Here is a 23,237-nt window from a genome sequence, read left to right as displayed (position 1 = left end):
CTCTATCACAAGCTAAGGAAATAATATTTTGGGTAAAATCAATTAATTAAATAAACACACACCTCCTCCTTTGTTGTCCCACCTTTTGGGTCTTCCACACGTTTTATAGGCCAGGTAAAGGTAGTTGGGTAAACTGCCTTTTTTACCAGATTGCACTTTTTGTCCCATTGCTAGAATTGGTTCTAGCTCAAGGCTAGGAACATCCAGTTTCTGTGGCTTATGGCAAACTATGTAATAATTCTTTGCAACCTTGTAAACCGCCTGTGGCCACTATAATTAAAAGTGGGGGTGGGTTTTTAACTGTTATTGTATCTGAAAGGTTTGTGCAAGTCAGTATATTGGACATGGAGTATGCACATTGCACTAATTAACCTTTCCTTTGCCACATTTCTACATGGTGCCAGTGTTAGGCCTTTTAGAAGCAGAGCTATTTAAAGGAGAGGACCTACAGAAAATACATCACAGTAACAAACAAAAATGCTGCTAGATACGTTGGCTGTTGTAGATTTATAGTGTAGGAAGAATGTCTGATTTTAATAATAATTAAGTTTGCAAACTGTATAAGATTAAACATCTTGAAATGTATTCCCTTCATAAAAATTAAGCACAGAGCTTTGCCTCTTCTTGTTTAGCTGATGTTTTATTTTTTCTAGATTTGAGAAAAAAAAAGTTGGTATTTATTGCAGGACATAGAGAACGCCACTAGATGGAGGTAGGGTTGCAAAGATTGATGATCTGATGCTGGTCTGGTAGAAAATTGTGAGTTTTACCAGTCACAACAATTGGAGCAGCCTTAAGTAGACCCAGACTTTGAATTTTGAAGAAGCTGAAATTAAAGCTTGTTTTATGGATACAGTACGTAGTTGTATGGATGTAGGGTTTGTAATCGGTAAGGATCATATATAGGGAATGGTGATTTTGAAAACCCAGGCTTGTCTATGCTTGTCATTTTTAGTTGTGTTTTAACATGTTACCCTGTGCTAACACATTTGTAAATTCTAGTGTAAACCCTAGCCTAGGCTTTGAGTTAAGCTTGATTAGCAGCATATGTCTGTGTCCTGGAACAAATGTTCATTCAGCATCAAGCATTTACAATCATATTAATAAAAGTGTTAAAACACCACTAAAAATGAAAATATAGACAAGACCCATGTTACTATTATGTTTGCATGTCTGTGTGATACTGGTGTGGTTTGGACTCAAGGGTTTCATTCACTTTCTGCAGACAGGCTACAAACAGAATTTACAAATGATGTGATGATTAAAAACCAGGATTGTACTTTGAAATTTCACTTTTCAATTGCAGTTCTGTACATTATAATAGAAGTGCTGAGTAATACTACTTATGTAATACTTTTCATCTCAAACTACTTTACAAAGGAAGGCAAGTCTCCAAAGTACAGAGAGGTGAAGCGTCTACACAGAAAGCCACTAGCAAAACTGGGAACAAAATTAAGGTCTCCTGACTTCCAGTCAAATGCACTATCCAATGGGGCACCTTCTGGGCTGATGGCATTGCTGAAAATATACCATTATCTTCACCACCACCACTGATTTGAACGCAGCTCCCTGACCAAAGCAGTTGTTTTTCACAACAGAAACATGCTGTACAATTCCTTGAAAAGTCATAAATGTACACAGATAGCAGTGATTTTTGCTTCAAATATAATGTACTTTAACACCTGCTGTTGATAAATCAAAGTGATACACACCCTTCTTTTCACACTCCAGGAAAAATAACTCAGGTTTGAAAAAGTATACTATTGCAGCTAGTTAATAATCCAGATATGTTCATTTTTCAAAGTGAATTGCAACATTGATAAGTTCTATATGTGCATTTTTCCCAACGTAAGTACTGGGGACAGGAGGTGCAACTCTACTTCAGTCATGAAACTTTTGCTTGCTTTCAGAAGGGCTGAATCTATTGTTGAAAGAGAGCAGGTTTACTAAGACTGCCTGACTGGGGGAGAAGATTTGAACACTCTCTCAGGAGAGTGCTTTAACCACTGAGATACAGAATGTTGTGAGGTGGGCTCCCTTAGTCTTTCTTGTTGAAGCTCTTCTGGTGTGTATTTAAATATTTAAAGAATCATTGGTCCAGAGAGAGAAAGACTCTGTAGCCTGGTGGTTAGAAGACCCAGGGTCCAGTCCCTCTCCTCCAATGACCCTCCTGCATCCCAGGTGCATGCTCTAACCACTGAACTAACCTCCTGCGCTGGTCATTTTGTGTAGAGTGAGACAGGCACCTTACTCATTCTCACAATAAATGAGTTAGGCACCTAAGCCACCTGACTGCAGGAAATGGGTTCCTACTTGTGGGCCTTGTGTCCCTGCAGCCCAAAGTTATGTGCCTATTTCTGTGAGGAGGTGTGGCTTAGGACACACCCCTCTCATCCGTGTCTCCCATTGGCTAGCTTACCTGGCTCCCCAGCCAGTACACTGACTTTTTGTAGATCACATGCTAGGGAGCCTGTCTCTTTCCATTCACTATTTAGGTACCTAACTTAGGCTTTGTGGCTTGCCGTGTTGTTCCTGTGATTTTCTAGGCACCTAAAAGGCAAAGCTGAGCACTGCAATTCCCTTTGTGGATCTAGGCCTGAGCTGTTTGGAGAGGAAGGTGTTGGCAAAAGGAGAAAATGCTGGAGTCAAAGACTATCCAGTGTTGCCAATGCTTGTGATTTCATTATGAGTCTCATCATTATGAGTCTCATCATGTTCGGTGTAGGTCTTAAAGCTCTAGCTCTTGGGCTCATGTGAATACATGAGAATCTACTTTAAACTAAAAGCTGAAAGTAAGTTTCTAGCTCTTATGGTTGCAGAGAAAAGCTTGCCAATGTCACTCAAGTGCACCCAAAAACGTTCAAAAGCCAGAAGAACAGTGAGAACTCAAGATGCATTATTTTTAAAATCACATGATTTTTAATCCAATCTCATGTTTTTTGTGCCTGCCTCATGATATTTGAGTGCTCCGAATATTGATATTTGACAATACTGGTCACTTGTCAGTTAAAAAGGGGATCAAATATAGAAGTAAACTCAGGGAGCTGTCCAAAAGTTAGAGAGACTATCTGAGAAAAAACACAAAATGAAATGCATGGAACTACAATGGTGTCCTGACTCCTGTGTTAGAATGAACTGTACAAGACTTCAGCATGGATCAGATGCAGAAGGGACTTCAGTAGCGTATTGCAAAATGTTCCAACCAAGTCAGACACAACAGTGTTTTGTTTACCTTGACATGCTTCAACTTGTAGACAAGTGTGTATTTGGATGCATTTAAACATTATTCCTTAACTAATTTTGATGAAGTGAGCTGTAGCTCACGAAAGCTCATGCTCAAATAAATTGGTTAGTCTCTAAGGTGCCACAAGTACTCCTTTTCTTTTTGCTAATTTTGAAGGAGAGTGTAAACAGTACCCTTAATGACAGTCATCTCCATATGAAAGTATCAATAAAACTAAACTGGAACTGCTTTTAACACTACAGGAATAATCCTCTTGGTCTATGAACAGACAATTTCATTGATTATTAGGCCTTCAACAAAGATCCATAACACAAACAATATTTAGTGTTAAGTATTTTATTTTAAAATAAGGTAACTTTATATTTTGAGTGTCCCCTGTATAAGTTAGTTACATTCAGTCGGCATTTTCATGTAGTTTTTAAGACGTTAAAACAAGTATTTCAAAGTTTAAAACAAACAGTAACTACCAATTTGTGCATAACCTGCTAGCTTACTTAACGGTTAATGTTCCAGTTCTCTCCTTGACTTGAGATTAGTGTTTTGGACTTTAATTACAGTAGATCCTCGCTAATTTACACTGATTAAGCAGAGACCCACTGCAAATTACTAAATTTACCAAAGCTTTATTCTGCAGAACACCTCAAGTCCCATTGTATATAAGTGATAATATGTCTGAGTAAGTATATGGTCATTTATTTTGCAAAAATAATGAAATCTTAATCATGAGACCTCCCCTTCTACAACATCGCCCATTAAATCTTTTCTGAGAAGTGGGGAGAAACCATTAGTTTTAGGTGCAAGTGTAAAGAATGCCGTGTTACAAAGAGTAAGTAAGTGAAATTCACATTCAAAAGTTTAAATAATGAGAATTTTTAAGAATCTGGCACAGAATTTGTGCAATTTTCTACAATTTCAAACAGGTAGTGATATATGTCAGTTCTTCGAGCAATATCAAATGCAGTTTCATCCAAGTTATTTTTTAGGTTTGGTTTCAGGTAACGATTCATCAGCAGCAATTCAAGTGTTTCTTTACTCCCTCTGTTTCCTGCAGCAAGATGCAATGGTGTCAGCAATCCATTTGTCTGAGCGTTGATATCTGCACCATGCTGAAGTAAAAACGAAGCCACCTTTGTATTGTTCCACTTACATGCACTATGTAGAGGCGTCCAGCCATCCACTGTCACTGCATGGACATCTGCACCTTGGTCAATCAATTCACGCACAACATCTAAATGTCCACTGTAGGCAGCTCGATGGAGGGGAGTGTACTGATCTTCGTCTTGGACATTAACGGGAGCTAGCTTTTGAGAAAGGAGCTTGTGCACTGTACTAAGCTATGTAAGAAAGACAGACAGCTTAATATAACCCTCACCCCATGAGATGCACTGCTTTAATTTCTACAATCTAGAGCCAGCCTGGCATGCAGTCAAAGGAAGTTTATAATATTGGTCTCAGGAAGAAGCTTGTACACAAACAATTTTAAAATACCACCAGTTATTTTACTGGTGCCATTTCTTTTGGAGACCAGACATGAACACGCTGGTGCATGCATACACACAAACTCTGTACTTTTAGACAGCAGTTTATGTAACAAGTGTAATTAAATAAGGTCAATTTATAGTCTGTTGATTTTAGTGCATATAGGATAAAGTACCACTTAATGGGAATGTTTCTGTCACAAGTAACTATCTTCCCCTTCAGTCAAAACACAGTTCATCTTCTGTATATATATAGCATAGTTTTGACTGGGGTGGGGGACAACCATGTTTGAGACAAGAATTTTTTGGTTTGTTTTAATCTTATGGATAAACAGGAACTGTCCCACTGGATCAGACCAGTAGTCTACTTAGTACAGAATCCTGTTTCTGGCCCCAGTTCAGGAAAGCATGTGCTTAAAGGTATTTGCTTCAGTCCCACTGACTTCAAGCAACCCCGTTTCCAATTATGGAATAACTTGCCCCAGGTTATCCTAACTCCCTTCATGTAGTGCTTAGTTTATGCCCTAAAGCACAAGATTTTAGATTCCTTATTTTAAAAAGTTATCCTCTACAGAGAACTCTTGATAGTCTTATCTCTATAGATGGATTCAAATCAATCTTTCATTGAATCCTACTAAACTCTTGGCCACAATCATAATCTGTAGAACTCTGCCACACGATAACTATATGCACAAAGTTACTTCTGGCTGTATTTAACCAACTTTACAGTTGGTAGAATACTGTTTGTTAATGCACACACACACACAATGACAAAATCCTTCAAAAAATTATTCTCCAATTTATTGGAAGTAGTTAGCCAGCTTCAGTTGACACAGGGCGAACAGATCATTTGCAAGAGATGGACCTCATTTCACCATTCAAAATTAATGTACTTTGTTTTAATATGACATGTATTAAAGCAATACGTTAGGATTAAGAGTGTACCTGTTGGGCTCATAATTTGTATTAAAATACCCAGAATGCTCTTTCAGTTAACAATATTTTCAGATTAGTGTTAGTATTTGAGCTCTTGGTACAAATCAAGGCCTTGATCCTGCAAGCTGAGCTGCATGGAGAGACACCTGAACTTATTTGGAGCCTTGCTGACTTGAAAGGAAGGCCACCTCTGTGAATTAACTTGCAGGACCTGGCCCCAAATGTCCAATTAGCTGGGCTCCCAGTATGCTTTACAAAAGTATAACAATTATGGCTAGATTTTTGTTTTTTAAGCATAATCTGCATAGATACCAATTTAAGGTAATACAGTAAAAAAAAATATAGTGGATAAACCTCCTTCTTACCCGATTTTTTTCGGCTGCCCAAAGCAGCAGTTTTTCTGGATTGTTCTCCATTTTTTTTTCTTGCATTTGGTACCACTCCTCACTTTTTTCCTCCTCTTCATCTTCCTCATCAGACTCTCCTGACCAAAGACTCTGAGTTCCTATAGGAATTAGATGTCTGTGTGTTTCCAACAATTCAAGTTGGTTAAAGTTCTCAGTAAATTCCAGTAACTCCTCTCTGTCATCTTCTCTATTGTCAGCACTTTTCTCATTTGATTTTCTGCTTTCATTCATTTTTAGTTAGCATCTGTAAATGTCAAACGTACAGAGTTAAATATTTTTCTTCTTGCGCTGTCTTGCCTCTTTTCTGAGTCATTCATCATTACCTCCTGCCAAACACACAGACATAAATCATCAACAAAAGCTAAAACAAGGGGTGTGCTAACAGCAGCAACACTGTGAAAATTTTCAAGAATCAATTTTAAGAATTCCAGTTTTATGTACGTTTACCAAACTGGCTTTGTAAACAGGAACTGTGTTAGCTGCAGTTAACATATTTGCTATCAACCCCCCACAGAAATAGAGTGCTTGTACGCAGTAATTATGACATCTGCAAAAGTATATGGAGCAGCACTGAATGTGCATTCTGCATAATGTGTTTGGAATACCCTACAGCAGCCAAATGGTTAACAGTGTTTAGAAATTTTATGTCTATTTTCAACATTAATTTTTGCTTCTGTTTTACTTTTGAGTTGTAACAATAATGACTTATGTATACATTTCATCCAAAAGCCTGGGTTAGCTTCAGGGTGCAGATGAGGTGAGAAAGAAGGAGAGCACCTCCGTAAAGCACCACTGCTAGGAGAGAAACCCATGACTGGGGCAGAAAGGCAATCCTATACTCAGCTAGACAGGATTTTTCTCTGTCAGTGAAACTGTAGGAACTGTCTGAGCGTGCAATCCTCAAAAGCATGCTCTCAATTTAATCCATCCTGCCCCCACCCAAAAATGAGTTTATCCATCTTTAAAAAAAGAAAAGGAGTACTTGTGGCACCTTAGAGACTAACCAATTTATTTGAGCATAAGCTTTCATGAGCCAAATAAATTGGTTAGTCTCTAAGGTGCCACAAGTACTCCCTTTCTTTTTGCAAATACAGACGAACACGGCTGTTACTCTGAAATTTATCCATCTTTAAAATTCAAAGAGAAGGGATGGAAGCCACTATCAGCCTCCTGCCCACTGTTGCCAGCTTCCTTTTGTCCATTTCCTCTGCCTATTCCCTGAGCCCACCTGTCCCTTCTGGCTCCTGCTCCTAGGATGCAGCTAGTGCACAGCAGACGAGCTATTCAGCATTGTACCCAGCAGGGTAACTGGTTTAATACTACTTCCCCAAACAACTTACTCTTGTTCCTCATCCCAGCTTGTTCTGAGGATGCAAAACACGTCTCAGGTGACTGGCAACCTGAGCTGGACTCTAGCCAGGTCTGAGATTCACAATACTTCTCGTGGCATTCACATTGCCATGAGATCTGTAGTGACCTAGAGTAGCCAAGAGCTCAGGTTCACGTGCCACCCCACAGCCAAGACCTGCAGACTCCCCCTAGCAGTCTCCCGGGGCAGCAGGTGCAATACTGATGCCAGGGAACGAGTGCCACTTACTCCACCACCTGCGCCACTGAGTTCTGGGAGCACTGGGCGCTCCTGCTAAGGAAGGCACCCAGCCAGGCGCCGGCACCGATCCACCCGGGCGCTGCTGAGCTTCCGAGCTGTGACTGGGTCCCGCCCTGAGCGGCTCCAGGGACAAAAAATACCTGCCCAGCTTCACGTTCTCCACGGGCGGAGCCGGCTGGCGACAGTAGCACCCACCTCAGTCGCACTCCCGCTCCGGGTGAAAGCACACAAATGGAACCCAGCATACCACTTCCGGTCCGCAGCTGCTCCCGGAAGTGGCCGTGGCGCTGCCTGTGATTGGTTCCAGTCTGACCGATTGCGTCCCTTGCCTTGCGCCGGTCTCGAGGAGGCACAGGTAAGGCGGGAGCGGGTGGGCAGGTATCGCGAGAGGACGCTACTCCGTCTATCCCCGCCCCTTCAGCGCTATGGAAACTGAAAGCGCGGCGCGGCGCGGCCCGGGCTGCTGACGCGGTCGAGCTGGCGGGTGAGGAGCGCGCGGCAATTGTCTGCCCTGTAGTGACCCATCAGGCTCTGTCCAGAACTGCTGCGTGCGGAGTCCTATCCACCTGGAGCCATTGTGAGCGCAGAGATGAGTCGCATCAACTCAGGGTAAGCTCCTGTTCTTTTCAGGCCCATAACCTCCCTATGCGAGCATTGCATATGTTTCTGTTCCATTTGAAAGGAAACAGACAGCTGGCAAGCTATTCAGTTTCATTTTAAAATGAATTAAATATAGTTTCAAGTACTTGATCTGCCTGTTTCTCTCAGCCAATATTTGTGGTTTTATGACTAAAATTTTTTTTTTCTTTAAGATTAGAAGATCCTTCAGAGGGATCCACATGGGTGCAACCCTGCACGGATCCATTTGTGGGATCTAGTCCATAACCTCTTTCATTTACTGTAATTTTAGGTGGTGTTTGAAACAGAAGTAGGTTAAACATTTTGAGACAAACTTGATTTTTAAGTTGATGGTGTGCTGTTAAGTCTACAAAATACAATGTTTTCTGTGCCAGACTGTGCATTCAGTGATTTTTGGTGAAAGTTTATTGTACAAAAGGCTGTGGAAATAGCTGAATTCATAGTACAGTTTTCTATTTTTATTTTTTTAATTCAATTTAGGGGTGAAGAAGATACCTTCAAAATTCTGGTTGCTACTGACATTCACCTTGGGTACTTGGAGAAGGATCCTGTGCGTGGAAATGATACGTTTGTAACTTTTGATGAAATTTTGAGACATGCTCAACAAAAAGAAGTAAGCAGTCTTACGTCTTTTGGAAAATAAGGTTCTGAGACGGACTTTGGATGCTTTCTGGAAAATATTAGGAAGGTTGGTCCCAATCCTATATCTGGATCTTGTGGACCCCTTGAAGATTGCAAGATTGCGGCCCTTGTTCTGAAGTTGTTACAAGAAGGTTGCTCAATCTAAAGAGGAGTTTGAGCGAGAGTAGAAATGTAGCTGATGTTCAGGTCTTAGCAGCTAATATGGTACTTTAAATGTAATAATGGAAGTACTGGACAGTTTTCTTTTCAGGGACTCTGGTAGGAGTGAACCATTTATTTTGGAAATTGAGTTCCTGATACTAGAATGAGCTCCATGAAGACAGACCCACATTGGCGCTAATTGCAGGATTAAATGTCAATGGAATTTAGGCTTTGGTGCCCCTTAAAGTGGGAGTTAGGCTTCCAGGTCACTTAAGCACTTTTGAAAACGTTACCCTCTATTCTTATGAGCATAATAATTCATAAACAGATCCAATGGTATATTTGTAATCCTGGCTGAGGTTTTTTTGTTGTTGTTGTTGAATATCCATTCATTTAACATGAATTCAGAAATTCAGATTGGTTGGGCATCCTTATCAAATTAATGCAAAGTGAATTAATAATGATTTCCTAGGGCTAGAGACAATAAATTTCCAGCTTCTCCTCTGTGAAATACTTAAACATTTACTTTAGTAAATTCAGTTTAAAAAAACTGGGGTGGAACTCCTGTTTTTGGCTCCTTCCTTGTCATTGATTTTAAGAATTCTGAGGTGCTGCTTTGCAAAGTGTTGTATACTTTTGTTGTTGTTGTGGTTTTGGGTTTTGTAAATTAAACTTGTCTTTTAGTTTTTCTAAATCATTGTTAGACACTGAAATATTAAGGTTAGATTAATTTAACTATAAGCATTTTAGGTTTTACTTGTTTTACAATCTAAAAATATGGTATTAACATTGAAGGCCTGGTAAGAAATTCCATACACTTCAACATAAAATTAATGTTTTATAAGAGCATGTAGGGAATTACTTTTAAGATAATACAGAATACCATTTGACTATAACAAAGCTCTTGATTTGTGCAGGTGGATTTTATTTTATTAGGTGGGGATCTTTTCCATGAAAATAAACCTTCCAGAAAAACATTACACACCTGCGTTGAATTATTAAGAAAATATTGCATGGGTGATCATCCTGTACAATTTGAAATTTTGAGTGACCAGTCAGTCAATTTTGGTTTTAGCAAGTAAGTATATTTTACTGTGATGAAATAACTACAGTATGTTGTGCAATTTGCTGGTTAGGTACAGTTAGGTACTGCAGTAGATTTAAGAGTCTGATCCTGTAAATGGCTTATAGGCAGACCTCTGCAAGTCAGTGGATTTCTGTGCACTTTCAGTAGTCCACTGTGTGGAGCAGCTTGCAGGATCAATTCCTCATTCTATCTTCTGAGAAAATTTTAAACTCGTTAAATATTTTTATAAACTTTGTCACCATCTTTGGATGACTTTTCTAGGTGTATTGCGTGTCTCATAAATTCTGATATATGTAAGCTCAGTATTGGAAACATGATGTTAGTATACTCATTTGAATAGTCATTGAATACAGTAGCACTGCTTGTATGAACTAAAATTATTCCCTCTAAGTATTTGTAGGATTGGGCCCCCATAATTCTAGCTAGGATTTTGAGCTTTTAGGACGGAAAGATTCTAACATCATAAATTAAACTGAAAACAAAATTCAGCTTTGGACAGAGACAAGGCATGAATGTTGAAAAGGAAAGGAGTGGGTTTTGTTTTTTTAAAGGAGAACATGTGAAATAATTTTTCAACCTTAAATATAACAAAGTGTGTACCAGGTGAACACAGTGATGCAGTACAGTGCAAACTCCCATCTGTATCCAAAGTCTTGTTTATCCAAATTAATGTAATGCCTTTCCTCCCCTACACTCCTGCGCACAGTCTGTCTAAGCTATATCTATGGCCTCCATCTGCAGAATTTGAGCACCTCACAGTTATTAATGTATTTATCCTCACAACACTCTTGCGAGGTAAAGCAGTGCTATTATTCCCATTTCACAGGTAGGAAACTGGCACAAAGGCCCAGATCCTCAAAGGCATTTAAGCTCTGTGATTTCAGTGGAAGTTAAGGACCTAAATACCTTTTGAGGATCTGGGCCTAAGTGACTTGTCAGCATCACCCAGGAAGTCTGTGGTGGAGCAGGAACCTGAACTCAGGTCTCCTAAGTCCTAAACTGGTGCCTTTAACCACTGCCCTTCCTCTCTTAGTCCCATTTCATTTAGATAAAGTGAAACCTCATTTAATAATCACCTGCTTCAGAGTGTTGCTCAATGCTTCTTTATTAATGTTCATAAAATGGTTTAATATGCAGTTAAAGTTTCTGTATAAGTTAAATTGTTGTTTTGATAAGAAAAATTGTGTCATGAATGTTGAGTATGCAAATAGCTTGTAAACAAATGTAAACTTTTTTCCTATTCAGATTTCCATGGGTGAACTACCAGGATGGGAATCTCAACATTTCTATTCCAGTTTTTAGTATTCATGGCAATCATGATGATCCCACAGGGGTAATTATTATAGTGATGACAAAAATTATAACATTGTACAAATACAAGTATTTTTTTTCCTTTGGGAACAAGTTACTAATATCAGTCACCCCATTTCACTTTTAATTAACTGGGAGCATTTTCCAGAGTCCTTTGTTTTGCTCGTGTCAGACTCAAACTGACATGTTAGGCTTTACATTCAGTTATTAGGGGGGTGGGAGGAGAGGATATGGGACCATATGATCTGCCTATCTAATACCTTATTTTAGGGATTTCTAGAACTAGAGATGGGATGAAGGCATTTTTGGGGGCAATAAGTAAGACACATTGAAAGGGTTTTCAAAACATTGGGCGTAGAAAAGTTCAACATTCTTTTATGTAAGAAAATGTCTTTAATATCATGAGTTTTAATTTCAGTCCTTTTCCATGCATTTAGATTAATTGTTAGCTGTATCTTTTAAAATGATTTACAGCTTTAGTTAGTTCTTCTGGTCTGTATGAAGGAAGCCATCACAATGTTGGTCAAATATTTTTAATTGTTGCTTAAAATTAAAAAAACAGCCAAGTTATTAAAGTTTAAAAAAGTGCAGAAGGCTCATGCTCTCAAACTACTGTTCATAAACGTTTTCATTATGCATTTGACATGGTGGATCTGTAATACATGATTATTACTATTATTCACAGCCTACAAAAAAATGAGCTATTTAATAACAGCAAAAATGTTACTTGGCAGTTCATACTGAGCAATCAATTTAGCCAAGCCAGATCTCATTCAGACTTCCTTTTTATAATACTTAATAAACTATTACTATTTGTCTTGCATTGTTGAACAAATTTAAAAGTTGAATTTAAGTACAAATTAATTATTTTTCTGTTCCTTAATATTTACAATAGGCAGATGCATTGTGTGCATTGGATATTTTAAGCAGTGCAGGATTGCTGAATCATTTTGGACGCTCATCATCTGTAGAGAAGATAGACATTAGTCCCATTTTACTCCACAAGGGAAGCACAAAAATTGCTCTATATGGATTAGGTAAGCTTTCTTTCTGTTCAGCTAGATATTTCAGAAGCATGTGTAGACCCTTCTTTATATCACAGAACGCTACTTCCTTTCTTACTGAGGTTTATATTCTTTCTTCATATAGAAGTAGTGAGCCAGGTAAAGAATCTTAGAATCAATATTTCTGGGAAAAGGTATTAGATCATAGATGGGCAAACTATGGCCCGCGGGCCACATCTGTCCCGCGGGACCATCCTGCCTGGCCCCTGAGCTCCCAGCCAGGGAGGTTAGCCCCTGGCCCCTCCCCTGCTGTCCCTCCTTTCTTGCCGCCATGTGGGCAGTGCTCTGGCCTGCCACTCCTACTGGGGAGCGCAGCTGGCTCCGGCTGGGCGGCAGGGTTGCGAGCTCCTGCTGCTCTGAGCAACATGGTAAGGGGGCAGGGACCCAGAGGGCAGTCAGGGAGCAGCGGGCAATTGGATGGGGTGGAGGTTCGGGGCGGGGGGGGGGGGCAGTCAGGGAACAGGGAGGGTTGGGAGTGGAGTCTGGGGGGAGAGGGGTGTGTGGATAGGGATCGGGGCAGTCAAGGAACAGGGAGCAGGGAGGGTTGGATGGGGTGGGGTCTCAGGGGGGCAGTTAGGGGTGGGGGTCCCGGGTACAAGGAGCTGGGGGGGTTGGATGGATTGGGGGTTGTGGGGGGGAGTCAGAGGGCAGGCAGTGTGAGGGCGCGGGGGCCAGACTGTTTGGGGAGGCACAGCCTTCTCTACCCAGCCCTCTGTACAGTTTCACAACCCCGATGTGGCCCTCGGGCCAAAAAGTTTACCCCACCCCTCTGTTAGACATAGCTCAAAAGCATGTGTGCACATGCTGTTTCTCTTATCCTGAGATGAGGTTCCATTTTTTTGAAATTCTCTCTTAACAGCCTTTATCATTGGCTTCTAGTTTGTTCACAGTACAGCATGTTTACTCGCTGAGTGGAGCAGCCATGATCACTTTATCTCACCCTACATTCTTTTCAGAGGCTGCTTGTAAAGAGGCAAAATTGATTTTTAGTTTGTCTTCGTTTATAAAACTCTTAATGGTGCGTATTTCATCTATACTTTTATGACTTCCTGTCAGTCCTGTTGAGGTTAGTATCTGTGCACTTGACAGTAGCTATCTTTTAGGGATTCTTCTATTGTGTTAGGGGTCAGCAAGTTTGATATGGTGGTATGTAGGATATACTTGTTTATTACAGTGGAATCTCTTGCTGTTGAATGAAACCCATTCCTCCACTTTTTTATCCTGACAACTCAACGTTGTTCGGGATTTTTTAATAGTACTTGTTATGCTTGTCTGAAATAGTGTTTTTGGCACAGAGGCCTTTTTTGTCCTGTCCACCTAAGTTGCTGCATAAATAGCATCTGTCTCAGTCAATTCCTCACCACTTGAGAAACACCTGAAAGTTTTTCTCTTTCAGAGGTGTTTTGTGATAGACTTCTGCCTCAATTTCTAGGACCCTTTCCTTTTTCCTTCCTCTCATGTAGTGCTCTCTCTTTATTTTCTGGGTTTTTGTTTAGACGGTAGTTTTCCTCACATTTTTCAAAAATAATTGTATTACACTATGAGCCATTGTGTCGTATCCATAACATGTTGGTATTTTTAATTTTTTTTTGCACATCCTGCCTCTTGTACCTCTTGTTTAATATTATAAGAGTTGATTTTTTTTTCAAGTTATGATAGTGGGAAATGGAAATTTGATTATTAAGTGTTGCTGGTAAAATAAGGCCCTAATTATAAGTAGATTTCACTGCAGATCAGGGCCTTTATATAGAGAGGTATTTAATAAGTGAAATCTAGTGAAACTAATAGTTCATATCTCACACAACATATAAAAGTGTTAACAAAAAATGTACCTTTTAAGTAGATGTATTTGCTAAAAGTGTTGTAGATTAGCAATAATATTTTTCTTATGAGCAAGTTAAAAGAAAAAAAACAGCAACTCTTCTTCCTTGGTGAAGAAGTACTTGAGTTCCTCATAGAAATGATGATTACTTTTAAGGATTTTACTGAAGTGCCTTCCTTGGTTTTTGTGGAGGAGATTTAGAGGCAAAAATTATTTTGTGCTTTCCCCCCCAAAGGTACGTGCATATGTCTCAGAAAACTTTTGAAAATGGGCAGTGCCTACTCCTGGGGGAATTCTGCACCACTGTGCAATGCAGAATTTTAATGTTTAATTTTGCGCAGAATGTCCTTTATCCACAGAAATAGGCTGCAGTGCTGCTGGCTGCCACTAGGGGCCACTGGACCCAGCGGAGCTGAGCTTGCACATAGAAGACACTGTCCGGGGGAGGGGGAGGGAGCTAGAGGGTTCCTGGCAGCTGCAGTTCCCAGCATGCCCTGAGGGAAGAAGACAGCGGTGTGCAGGAAATTCCACACAAGCTAGCATCAGGCTGTTTCTTCCTCTGTATCCCTGGGTTTCTGAGGAGTAGGGGGGTGGGTGTCAGGGCTAGGGGGTCCCACAGCTGGGCTCTAGCGGGGAGGGGGCGGGTGTCTGGGCAAGGGGGACCCCGCACCTGGGCTCTGGGGAGGAGGGGTTGTGGGTGTTTGGCCCCCGGCTGGGCTCTGCAGGGCGTAGGGAGGGGGCAGAGAAACAGGAACTGGGTTGTCATAGGGGTTTCTTTCAATTCTGTTACTCTTGGGGGAATTTGTGTGTGTGTCTGTAACAATACAGACATACTTGCTGACAGATATTTTGAAATAAATTAGCAAAATAATTGAAACTGGCATGATTATGTAGTGTTATTTTGACAAATAAAATTTTCAGAATTTTAAAATATTGTGTGCAGAGTTTTTAATTTTGGGGGGCAGAATTCTCCCGGGAGTAAATTCCAAGCAGCCCTCAAATTCTAGTATGGGGATTTATTGTTTCTGTGATGTAAGGCATAATCTTTAAAATACACACGTCAAATGAAAAACACAAAAGCTTTACCAAAATAAATTATTTTAGGGCTTGATTCTGCTAGGCGCTGAGTGCCTCCAGCACCTATTTAAGTCAATAGGAACGGAGGTTACTCACCCCTGGCTGGATTTGACATTGAGAACACTGCACCTTTCAGGATCAAACGCATGAAGAAAATAGGTTGGTTTCACAGATGGCCATTTTTTTGCAAACAGAGCAATTTTTTGAGTCTACTTCACTACTTCCCTGTACGTAGTCAATTTTTGTTTAGCCTTTTCACATACAACCAAAAGGGAGAGAGAAACGTGTGTGTGTGTGTGTGTGTGTGTTTAATTGCACAATGAAAAAGATTCATTGTGCAATTAAACAATAATAGAATACCATTTACTTAAATATTTGTGGATGTTTTCTAGATTTTCAAATATATTGATGTAAATACAACACAGTATACAAAGTGTACAGTGCTCACTTTATATTTATTTTTATTACAAATATTTGCAGTGTAAAAAACAAAAGAAGCAGTATTTTTCAATTCACTTAATACAAATACATTAGTACAGTCTCTTTGTAATGAAAGTTGAACTTACAAATGTAGAATTATGTACAAAAAATAACTGCATTCAAAAATAAAACAGTGGAAAACTTTAGAACCTAAAAGTCCACTTAGTCCTACTTCAGCCAATCACTCAGACAAACAAGTTTTGTTACAATTTGCAGGAGATAATGCTGCCCACGTCTTGTTTACAATGTCACTTGAAAGTGAGAACAGGTGTTCGCATGGCACTGTTGTAGCCAGCATCGCAAGATATTTATGTGTCAGTTGCGCTAAAGAGTCATATGTCCCTCATGCTTCAACCACCATTCCAGAGGACATGCGTCCATACTGATGTTGGGTTCTGCTCGATAACAATCCAAAGCAGAGCGGACCAACTCATGTTCATTTTCGTTATCTGAGTCAGATGCCACCAGCAAAGGGTTTATTTTCTATTTTGGTGGTTCAGGTTCTGTAGTTTCCACATTAGAGTGTTGCTCTTTTCAGACATCTGAAAGCATTTTCTGCACCTCGTCCCTCTTGGATTTTGGAAGGCACTTCAGATTCTTAAATCTTGGGTCGAGTGCTGTATCTATCCTTAGAAATCTCACATTGGTACCTTCTTTGCGTTTTGTGAAATCTGCAGTGAAAGTGTTCGTAAAACGAAAATGTGCTGGGTGGTCATCATCCGAGACTGCTGTAACATGAAATATATGGCAGAATGCAGGTAAAACAGAAGAGGAGACATACAATTCTTCCCCAAAGAATTCAGTCACAAAAACACGTTTTTTTTTCTCTTTTTTTTTTTTTTTTTTAACGAGCATCATGAGCATGGAAGCATGTCCTCTGGAATGGTGACCAAAGCGTGAAGGGACATATGAATGTTTAGCATATCTGGCATGTAAATACCTTGCAATGCCAGCTACAAAAGTGCCATGAGAACGCCTGTTCTCATTTTTAGGTGACGTAAATAAGAAGAGGGCAGAATTATCTCCTGTATAAATGTAAACAAACTTGTTTGTCTTAGCGATTGGCTGAACAAGAAGTAGGACTGAGTGGACTTGGAAGGCTCTGAAGTTTTATATTGTAACAAACAAATGTGTTTGTTTTTTTTAAGTTGCACTTTCACAATAAAGAGATTGTAGTACAGTACTTGTATGAGGTGAATTGAAAAATACTATTTCTCTTATCATTTTTATAGTGCAAATATCTATAATAAAAATAATATAAAGTGAGCACTGTACACTTTGTCATCTGTGTTGTAAAAGAAATCAATATATTTGAAAATGTAGAAAAACATCCAAAAATATTTAAGAAATTTCAGTTGGTATTCTATTGTTTAACAGAGCGATTAACTCAATTAAAAAGATTAATCACAATTAATCGCATGAGTTAACTGCGATTAATGGACAGCCCTGATAGATATATATATAAAAAGAATAAACTTCATTGTAAAACCTGATAATTGGCAGGGGGACTCAAGGGCAAATGTAATACCTGCTGGAATTAATTTTAACTTTAGTCCTTTTTTTAAAAAAAAAATAAATAAAAAATTCAAGTTTGAGTCTCCGTTTTACAGACAGAGTATAATAAATAATAAAATCACCTTGATCAAATCTGTGTTAGTGCCTCAAGGTTCTTTAACAATCAAAAGATAAGGTGTAATCTTGCCACACAACTTCACCTTCCATGCTTTTGCTGATTAAAAACGTAATTTATTGTACAGTAACACTGATTTACATTTTGCCATGCACATTCCAGGATCTATACCAGATGAGAGGCTATATCGAATGTTTGTCAATAAGCAGGTAACCATGCTGAGACCAAAGGAAGATGAGGATAATTGGTTTAATTTGTTTGTAATTCATCAGAACAGGTAACAATATTGACTGGATTGTGATTTTTTTTTTTCAAAGTAGATGTACAGTTTTGTGCAACAAAAATATTCAAAATGCTATGTAGGAAAATTAGGTTCATGACCTGACACCTGCTACCTTGGGGCTTGTCAACACTGGCAATTTACAGCACTGCAACTTTCTCGCTCGGGGGTGTGAGCCCCCCTCTACCCCCTCCACCCCGAGCGCAGCAAGTTTCAGCGCTGTAAAATGCCAGTGTAGACAATGCACCAGCGCTGGGAGCTACGCCCCTCGAGGTGGTTTTTAAGAATGCTGTGAGAGCTCTCTTCCAGCACTCTGCCGCGATTACACGAGCCACGTTAAAATGCTGCCAGTGTAGACTAGCCTTAAGACTGTTGGATATTAGGTGCATCAAGAAAGTGGAATATGTCAGTTCTTGCTGTAACAACCCTGTCCAGCTGATCTGATTACAGAATAAGGAGGTTGAAAACAGCACTGCCTCAGCAATTAGGTTTCTGGAGAGGGTGCAGTTTGTCACAAAATAACTGTAAATTGTCTACTCTGTATTACTTCAATGTGTGTGAGGAGAAATATGAGTCTATAAATTTGCATGTTATAACTGGAATAACAGCTCAGCCACTGATTGATTATAGTAGAGAAAGGCACAAGAACTGTAAGTGAGTTGGGTTTGCAAGTCCCATGTTTTCCTTTGCATTTTCCAACATTTAAAAAATCTACCTTGGCAAGAGTATTGTACATGCCTGTACTGTTCCGCAGCTGTTATTTCCCAGAAATGTTAGCAGGCAAAGAGTGAAAATCACAACATTCTCATCAGTTTTGGTCTGTGTCTGTTCAGGAAAGAGTATGTGAATGTGTTACAGATACTTTCAGGAAAAAGATGGGGAGGCAAAAGTCTGGGAATGTTGTAGAGAGAGCACCATCAGATAGTGCTTATTATTGACCCCATCCAGCTGGCTGAAGGAGCAGCAATAACTGGATAGAAGGAGTCAATTTTGGGTCCCCATTTTAGAGGAAAAAAGGTAAAGGGGAGTGGGAAATGAGGATTAAGGATTTAGGACTAACCCTAAAAAGAGAGAAGTGGAGGAATTTTTTTCTTTAAACAGCGGCTGTAACAAAAAGGTTTGAGAGATGGGAAAGAGGTTCGTGTGGAGGAAAAGTGAAGAGCATGCAAGCCAAGTGAAAGGAGAAAGAGCCCACATCAAAGCCACAGCTTGAGAGAGGGAGAAAACAGAAGTAAATAAGCTTAATGTTAGAACAGAAATGATATTTGAGTTTTTTAGTACCTTCTTACTTGTTAGGAAAAATAACCTCTATTAAAAACCAAGAGAAATAGTATTTCTCTTAACTCAGCATTTGGATAATAACTCTTATCTGTGCATGGACATTGTAAAGAAGGAGTATTTATTGTCCATGTGCATATGAAATATAGGCATTGCCAAATGTTGTAAAAGTGCAAACCAAATTTAATTGTAATATTGGTTATTATTTAAATTTAGTGCTTTACCACTGTTCTCTCCCCCTACCCCTGCTCCCACAAAACAGCCAAAACTGTACTTTATTCTAATTCTCTTCCTTTTCTTTGAAACAGGAGTAAGCATGGAGCCACCAATTACATTCCAGAGCAGTTTTTAGATGACTTTATTGACCTTGTTATTTGGGGTCACGAACATGAATGTAAAATAGCTCCAACCCGAAATGAACAGCAACTTTTCTATGTGTCTCAGCCCGGAAGTTCAGTGGTTACTTCTCTGTCACCAGGGGAAGCTATAAAAAAGTGTGTGTTTTCTTGAGCTTTGTTCTAACATTTTTCTTGCATGCTGTGTTGAGCAGTACATCTCCTACCCAGAAGATAAATGTATTTAAATATGAGGGAATGTATTGGGATATAGTGTAGTTCTGTCTGACAATTTATTACATAATATAATCAGCCAAAAGGTTAAAATCAGTATTTTATGATAATGTAGCCTTGGCTTCTTTAAGCTAAATTCAGCTTTGTATGTAGGTTTAACTCTGTTCACTTAGGTGGAGTTAGCCTGGAAAAACGAAGGGGCTCCTTGCATCCTGTCTACTTCCACACGTACACACACTCTCATGTAATGACTAGGTGTAATCTGGCCTTTACAGGTGTAATGTCCTGAAGGCAGGACCTGAAGTACTGCTCTGAGCACATTCTTACTGCTTTAAGGATTTTCAGTGGGGTTAATGTAAGAATGAAGGAGACATTAACCAAAGTTTTGATCTGAATTCTGTGACTTGTCTGTCCTCATTTGAAAAACTATTTATCTAATTCCAGGCACATTGGTTTACTTCACATTAAAGGCAAAAAAATGAATATGGAGAAGATTCCTCTTGAAACCGTACGAAGTTTCTACATAGAGGACATTGTTCTTGCTGATCATCCAGACATTTTTAATCCAGACAATCCAAAAGTAACACAAGCGGTACAAGTATTCTGTATGGAAAAGGTAACTGCCTTGTACTTGAACTGTAGGAAGGGAACGTGATCTTGTGGTTAGCGTAGGACTGGAAATTGGAACACCTTCATTTTCTCCCCATGTATGCCACTGACATGCTGATGCCTGGGGAAAGTCTCTTCATTACTCTGTCTCTCAATACTGGCCACCCCCTCCCTTCCTTAGAATCGCCAGTCGAATGAAGGATCACAATTGTATCTAATACTGAAGTATTCACATAGTATAGAACTTTATAATATTTGATATGACACTGAACTACCTAATGAAAACCTGAGGAGACTTGTTAGCTACTAACAGGAAACTTAATTCTAATACCGCAGTCTTTTTGTGTTGAGATTGGGTATTTGTGTTTCACACATTTTTGGCCAAATTCTGCCATCTGTTATGCATATGTGCATAAGCTCTTTATTAATTTGACACTTTTTTCTCCCTAACACATTTAGTTTTAGACAATGGCTGGAAAGGTCCAAGTAGCTACAACCAGAGAAAGTAACAGTTGCTGAAGAGTACCTTTTATATTTACCCCCTTACTGCTTGTGCTACTCAGGTTGAAACACTGCTGGATAACGCAGAAAGAGAGCGTCTGGGAAATCCACGCCAGCCAGAAAAACCTCTCATAAGATTACGAGTAAGACTTAGTTGCTTTATTCTAAAACTCTTGTTGATTTGATTGCTTTATGCTACATTTCTTTACAAGTTTTATTTTTAATAATTTATCTGCTCATACACAATTTAAATTTTGTTTGTTTTAAATCCCATCCTCACCGTACATGTACCCTGAGCCTTTTTGGCATGATCAATACTTTCCAGCAGGCAATTGTATGGGATTCCCATCAGTGCATGTCACAGCTCTTCCTTTATTGGTTGGTGGGATAGAAAGCGTTATCAGTTATTAAGAAATGTGATGATGTTCTTTACAGAAGCATACATGCTACCTTTGCTGCACTCCCAGACATAGGCGTGAGAGACTGGATTGGTAATTAAGTGTATGGTGTTAACATTAGCACCTGACTGGCTCATTGTTCAGACTTTTATTTAAAAAAATAAAAATAAAAGAGAGCGAGAAAGAAACTGATGCATCTTAGACTATTTGAAGTGCTTGGTTTCCTTGCCTCTATTCCAAATTTCATCTATTGACGTTCTCATTTTAGGTTGATTACAGTGGAGGTTTTGAACCATTCAGTATTCATCGTTTCAGTCAGAAGTTCATGGAAAGGACAGCTAATCCAAAGGACATTATACACTTTTTCAGACATCGTGAACAAAAAGAGAAAAATGGTAAAAACAGAATTTGTCAGTTAAAAGTAACATGGGAATTGTATTTAACTTTTAAAACTAATATAGGGGTTCACTATCTGTGTAAAATATGTAATTAACAGAGACAGTATTACTATTTTCTTTACCATAGCACCTAGAACCTTATAGAATCATAGAATATCAGGGTTGGAAGGGACCCCAGAAGGTCATCTAGTCCAACCCCCTGCTCAAAGCAGGACCAATTCCCAGTTAAATCATCCCAGCCAGGGCTTTGTCAAGCCTGACCTTAAAAACCTCTAAGGAAGGAGATTCTACCACCTCCCTAGGTAACGCATTCCAGTGTTTCACCACCCTCTTAGTGAAAAAGTTTTTCCTAATATCCAATCTAAACCTCCCCCACTGCAACTTGAGACCATTACTCCTCGTTCTGTCATCTGCTACCATTGAGAACAGTTTAGAGCCATCCTCTTTGGAACCCCCTTTCAGGTAGTTGAAAGCAGCTATCAAATCCCCCCTCATTCTTCTCTTCTGCAGGCTAAACAATCCCAGCTCCCTCAGCCTCTCCTCATAACTCATGTGTTCCAGACCCCTAATCATTTTTGTTGCCCTTCGCTGGACTCTCTCCAATTTATCCACATCCTTCTTGAAGTGTGGGGCCCAAAACTGGACACAGTACTCCAGATGAGGCCTCACCAATGTCGAATAGAGGGGAACGATCACGTCCCTCGATCTGCTCGCTATGCCCCTACTTATACATCCCAAAATGCCATTGGCCTTCTTGGCAACAAGGGCACACTGCTGACTCATATCCAGCTTCTCGTCCACTGTCACCCCTAGGTCCTTTTCCGCAGAACTGCTGTCTAGCCATTCGGTCCCTAGTCTGTAGCTGTGCATTGGGTTCTTCCGTCCTAAGTGCAGGACCCTGCACTTATCCTTATTGAACCTCATCATATTTCTTTTGGCCCAATCCTCCAATTTGTCTAGGTCCTTCTGTATCCTATCCCTCCCCTCCAGCGTATCTACCACTCCTCCCAGTTTAGTATCATCCGCAAATTTGCTGAGAGTGCAATCCACACCATCCTCCAGATCATTTATGAAGATATTGAACAAAACCGGCCCCAGGACCGACCCTTGGGGCACTCCACTTGATACCGGCTGCCAACTAGACATGGACCAAGGACCATGACTCTAACAATAGAAATCTGCAAGGACCCTTCCAAATCCATACAATTTTTGCAGGAGTATGTGTTCTTTGTTGGTGTTCAGAGGAGCACCCTTTCTCAACAGTTTACAGAAAGTGACTTAAAGGCCTCAGAGGACCTTTCTGAACTGTGTGTTTAATACTGTGCATGAAATTGCATCACAGTTGGGTTCTCAAAAAGTGAACAAATTAAGAGGTAGAGTAGCAGTACTTATATGATTTTAAAAGCATCCATAGGGACTGTGAAAACTTTGGAGAGTTGGGTTTTTCAGTGATTTCTTTCCTTGAGACATGTCAACACATTTACCCATTTGACAAGGGATTTGTCCTGACTTCAGAACATCTGAGTACCACTGGGGTAGGAAATAGCTTTATTATCCACATACAAACTTCCCTAACTCTTTATAAGTCAGTGCACACATGGAGGCTATCAGAGCTTTTTCTCTCTTCCCTTCCTGGC

The 23,237-nt window shown here is 39.8% G+C and overlaps 2 protein-coding genes across 9 annotated transcripts in view; one reads left to right on the top strand and one right to left on the bottom strand.

Annotated features, from left to right (window-relative positions):
- Positions 1-2,041: 2,041 nt before the first annotated feature.
- On the bottom strand, positions 2,042-7,945 carry ANKRD49 (ankyrin repeat domain 49). Of its 8 annotated transcripts, none has more exons than XM_073337423.2 (3): positions 7,815-7,945; positions 6,024-6,391; positions 2,042-4,578 (listed from the first exon to the last, which is right to left on the bottom strand). In XM_073337423.2, exons 2-3 carry the CDS (start codon positions 6,294-6,296, stop codon positions 4,117-4,119), a joined length of 735 nt encoding a protein of 244 aa, XP_073193524.1. In that variant the 5' UTR covers positions 6,297-6,391; positions 7,815-7,945; the 3' UTR covers positions 2,042-4,116. The 8 variants fall into 8 exon arrangements, with proteins under 8 accessions (XP_073193524.1, XP_073193513.1, XP_073193560.1 ...); XM_073337412.2 differs by having other exon boundaries at positions 6,024-6,309; XM_073337459.2 differs by having other exon boundaries at positions 6,024-6,309; positions 7,819-7,945.
- Positions 7,946-8,087: 142 nt separating this feature from the next.
- MRE11 (MRE11 double strand break repair nuclease) overlaps positions 8,088-23,237 on the top strand; it is a 50,035-nt gene continuing 34,885 nt past the window's right edge. The window contains exons 1-10 of the mRNA XM_073337399.1: positions 8,088-8,283; positions 8,794-8,926; positions 10,014-10,174; positions 11,429-11,516; positions 12,390-12,531; positions 17,730-17,844; positions 19,434-19,619; positions 20,139-20,310; positions 20,867-20,947; positions 21,471-21,597. Coding sequence (XP_073193500.1) covers positions 8,264-8,283; positions 8,794-8,926; positions 10,014-10,174; positions 11,429-11,516; positions 12,390-12,531; positions 17,730-17,844; positions 19,434-19,619; positions 20,139-20,310; positions 20,867-20,947; positions 21,471-21,597 — 1,225 coding nt within the window. The 5' untranslated portion in view covers positions 8,088-8,263. The remainder of the gene's footprint in view (positions 8,284-8,793; positions 8,927-10,013; positions 10,175-11,428; positions 11,517-12,389; positions 12,532-17,729; positions 17,845-19,433; positions 19,620-20,138; positions 20,311-20,866; positions 20,948-21,470; positions 21,598-23,237) is intronic.

This window comes from Lepidochelys kempii, chromosome 1 (genome assembly GCF_965140285.1).
Source record: "Lepidochelys kempii isolate rLepKem1 chromosome 1, rLepKem1.hap1, whole genome shotgun sequence".
In the NCBI taxonomy this organism is placed as follows: domain Eukaryota; kingdom Metazoa; phylum Chordata; order Testudines; family Cheloniidae; genus Lepidochelys; species Lepidochelys kempii.
The sequence above is the reverse complement of the archived record's forward strand: the minus strand, read 5'-3'. Positions and strand labels throughout refer to the sequence as shown.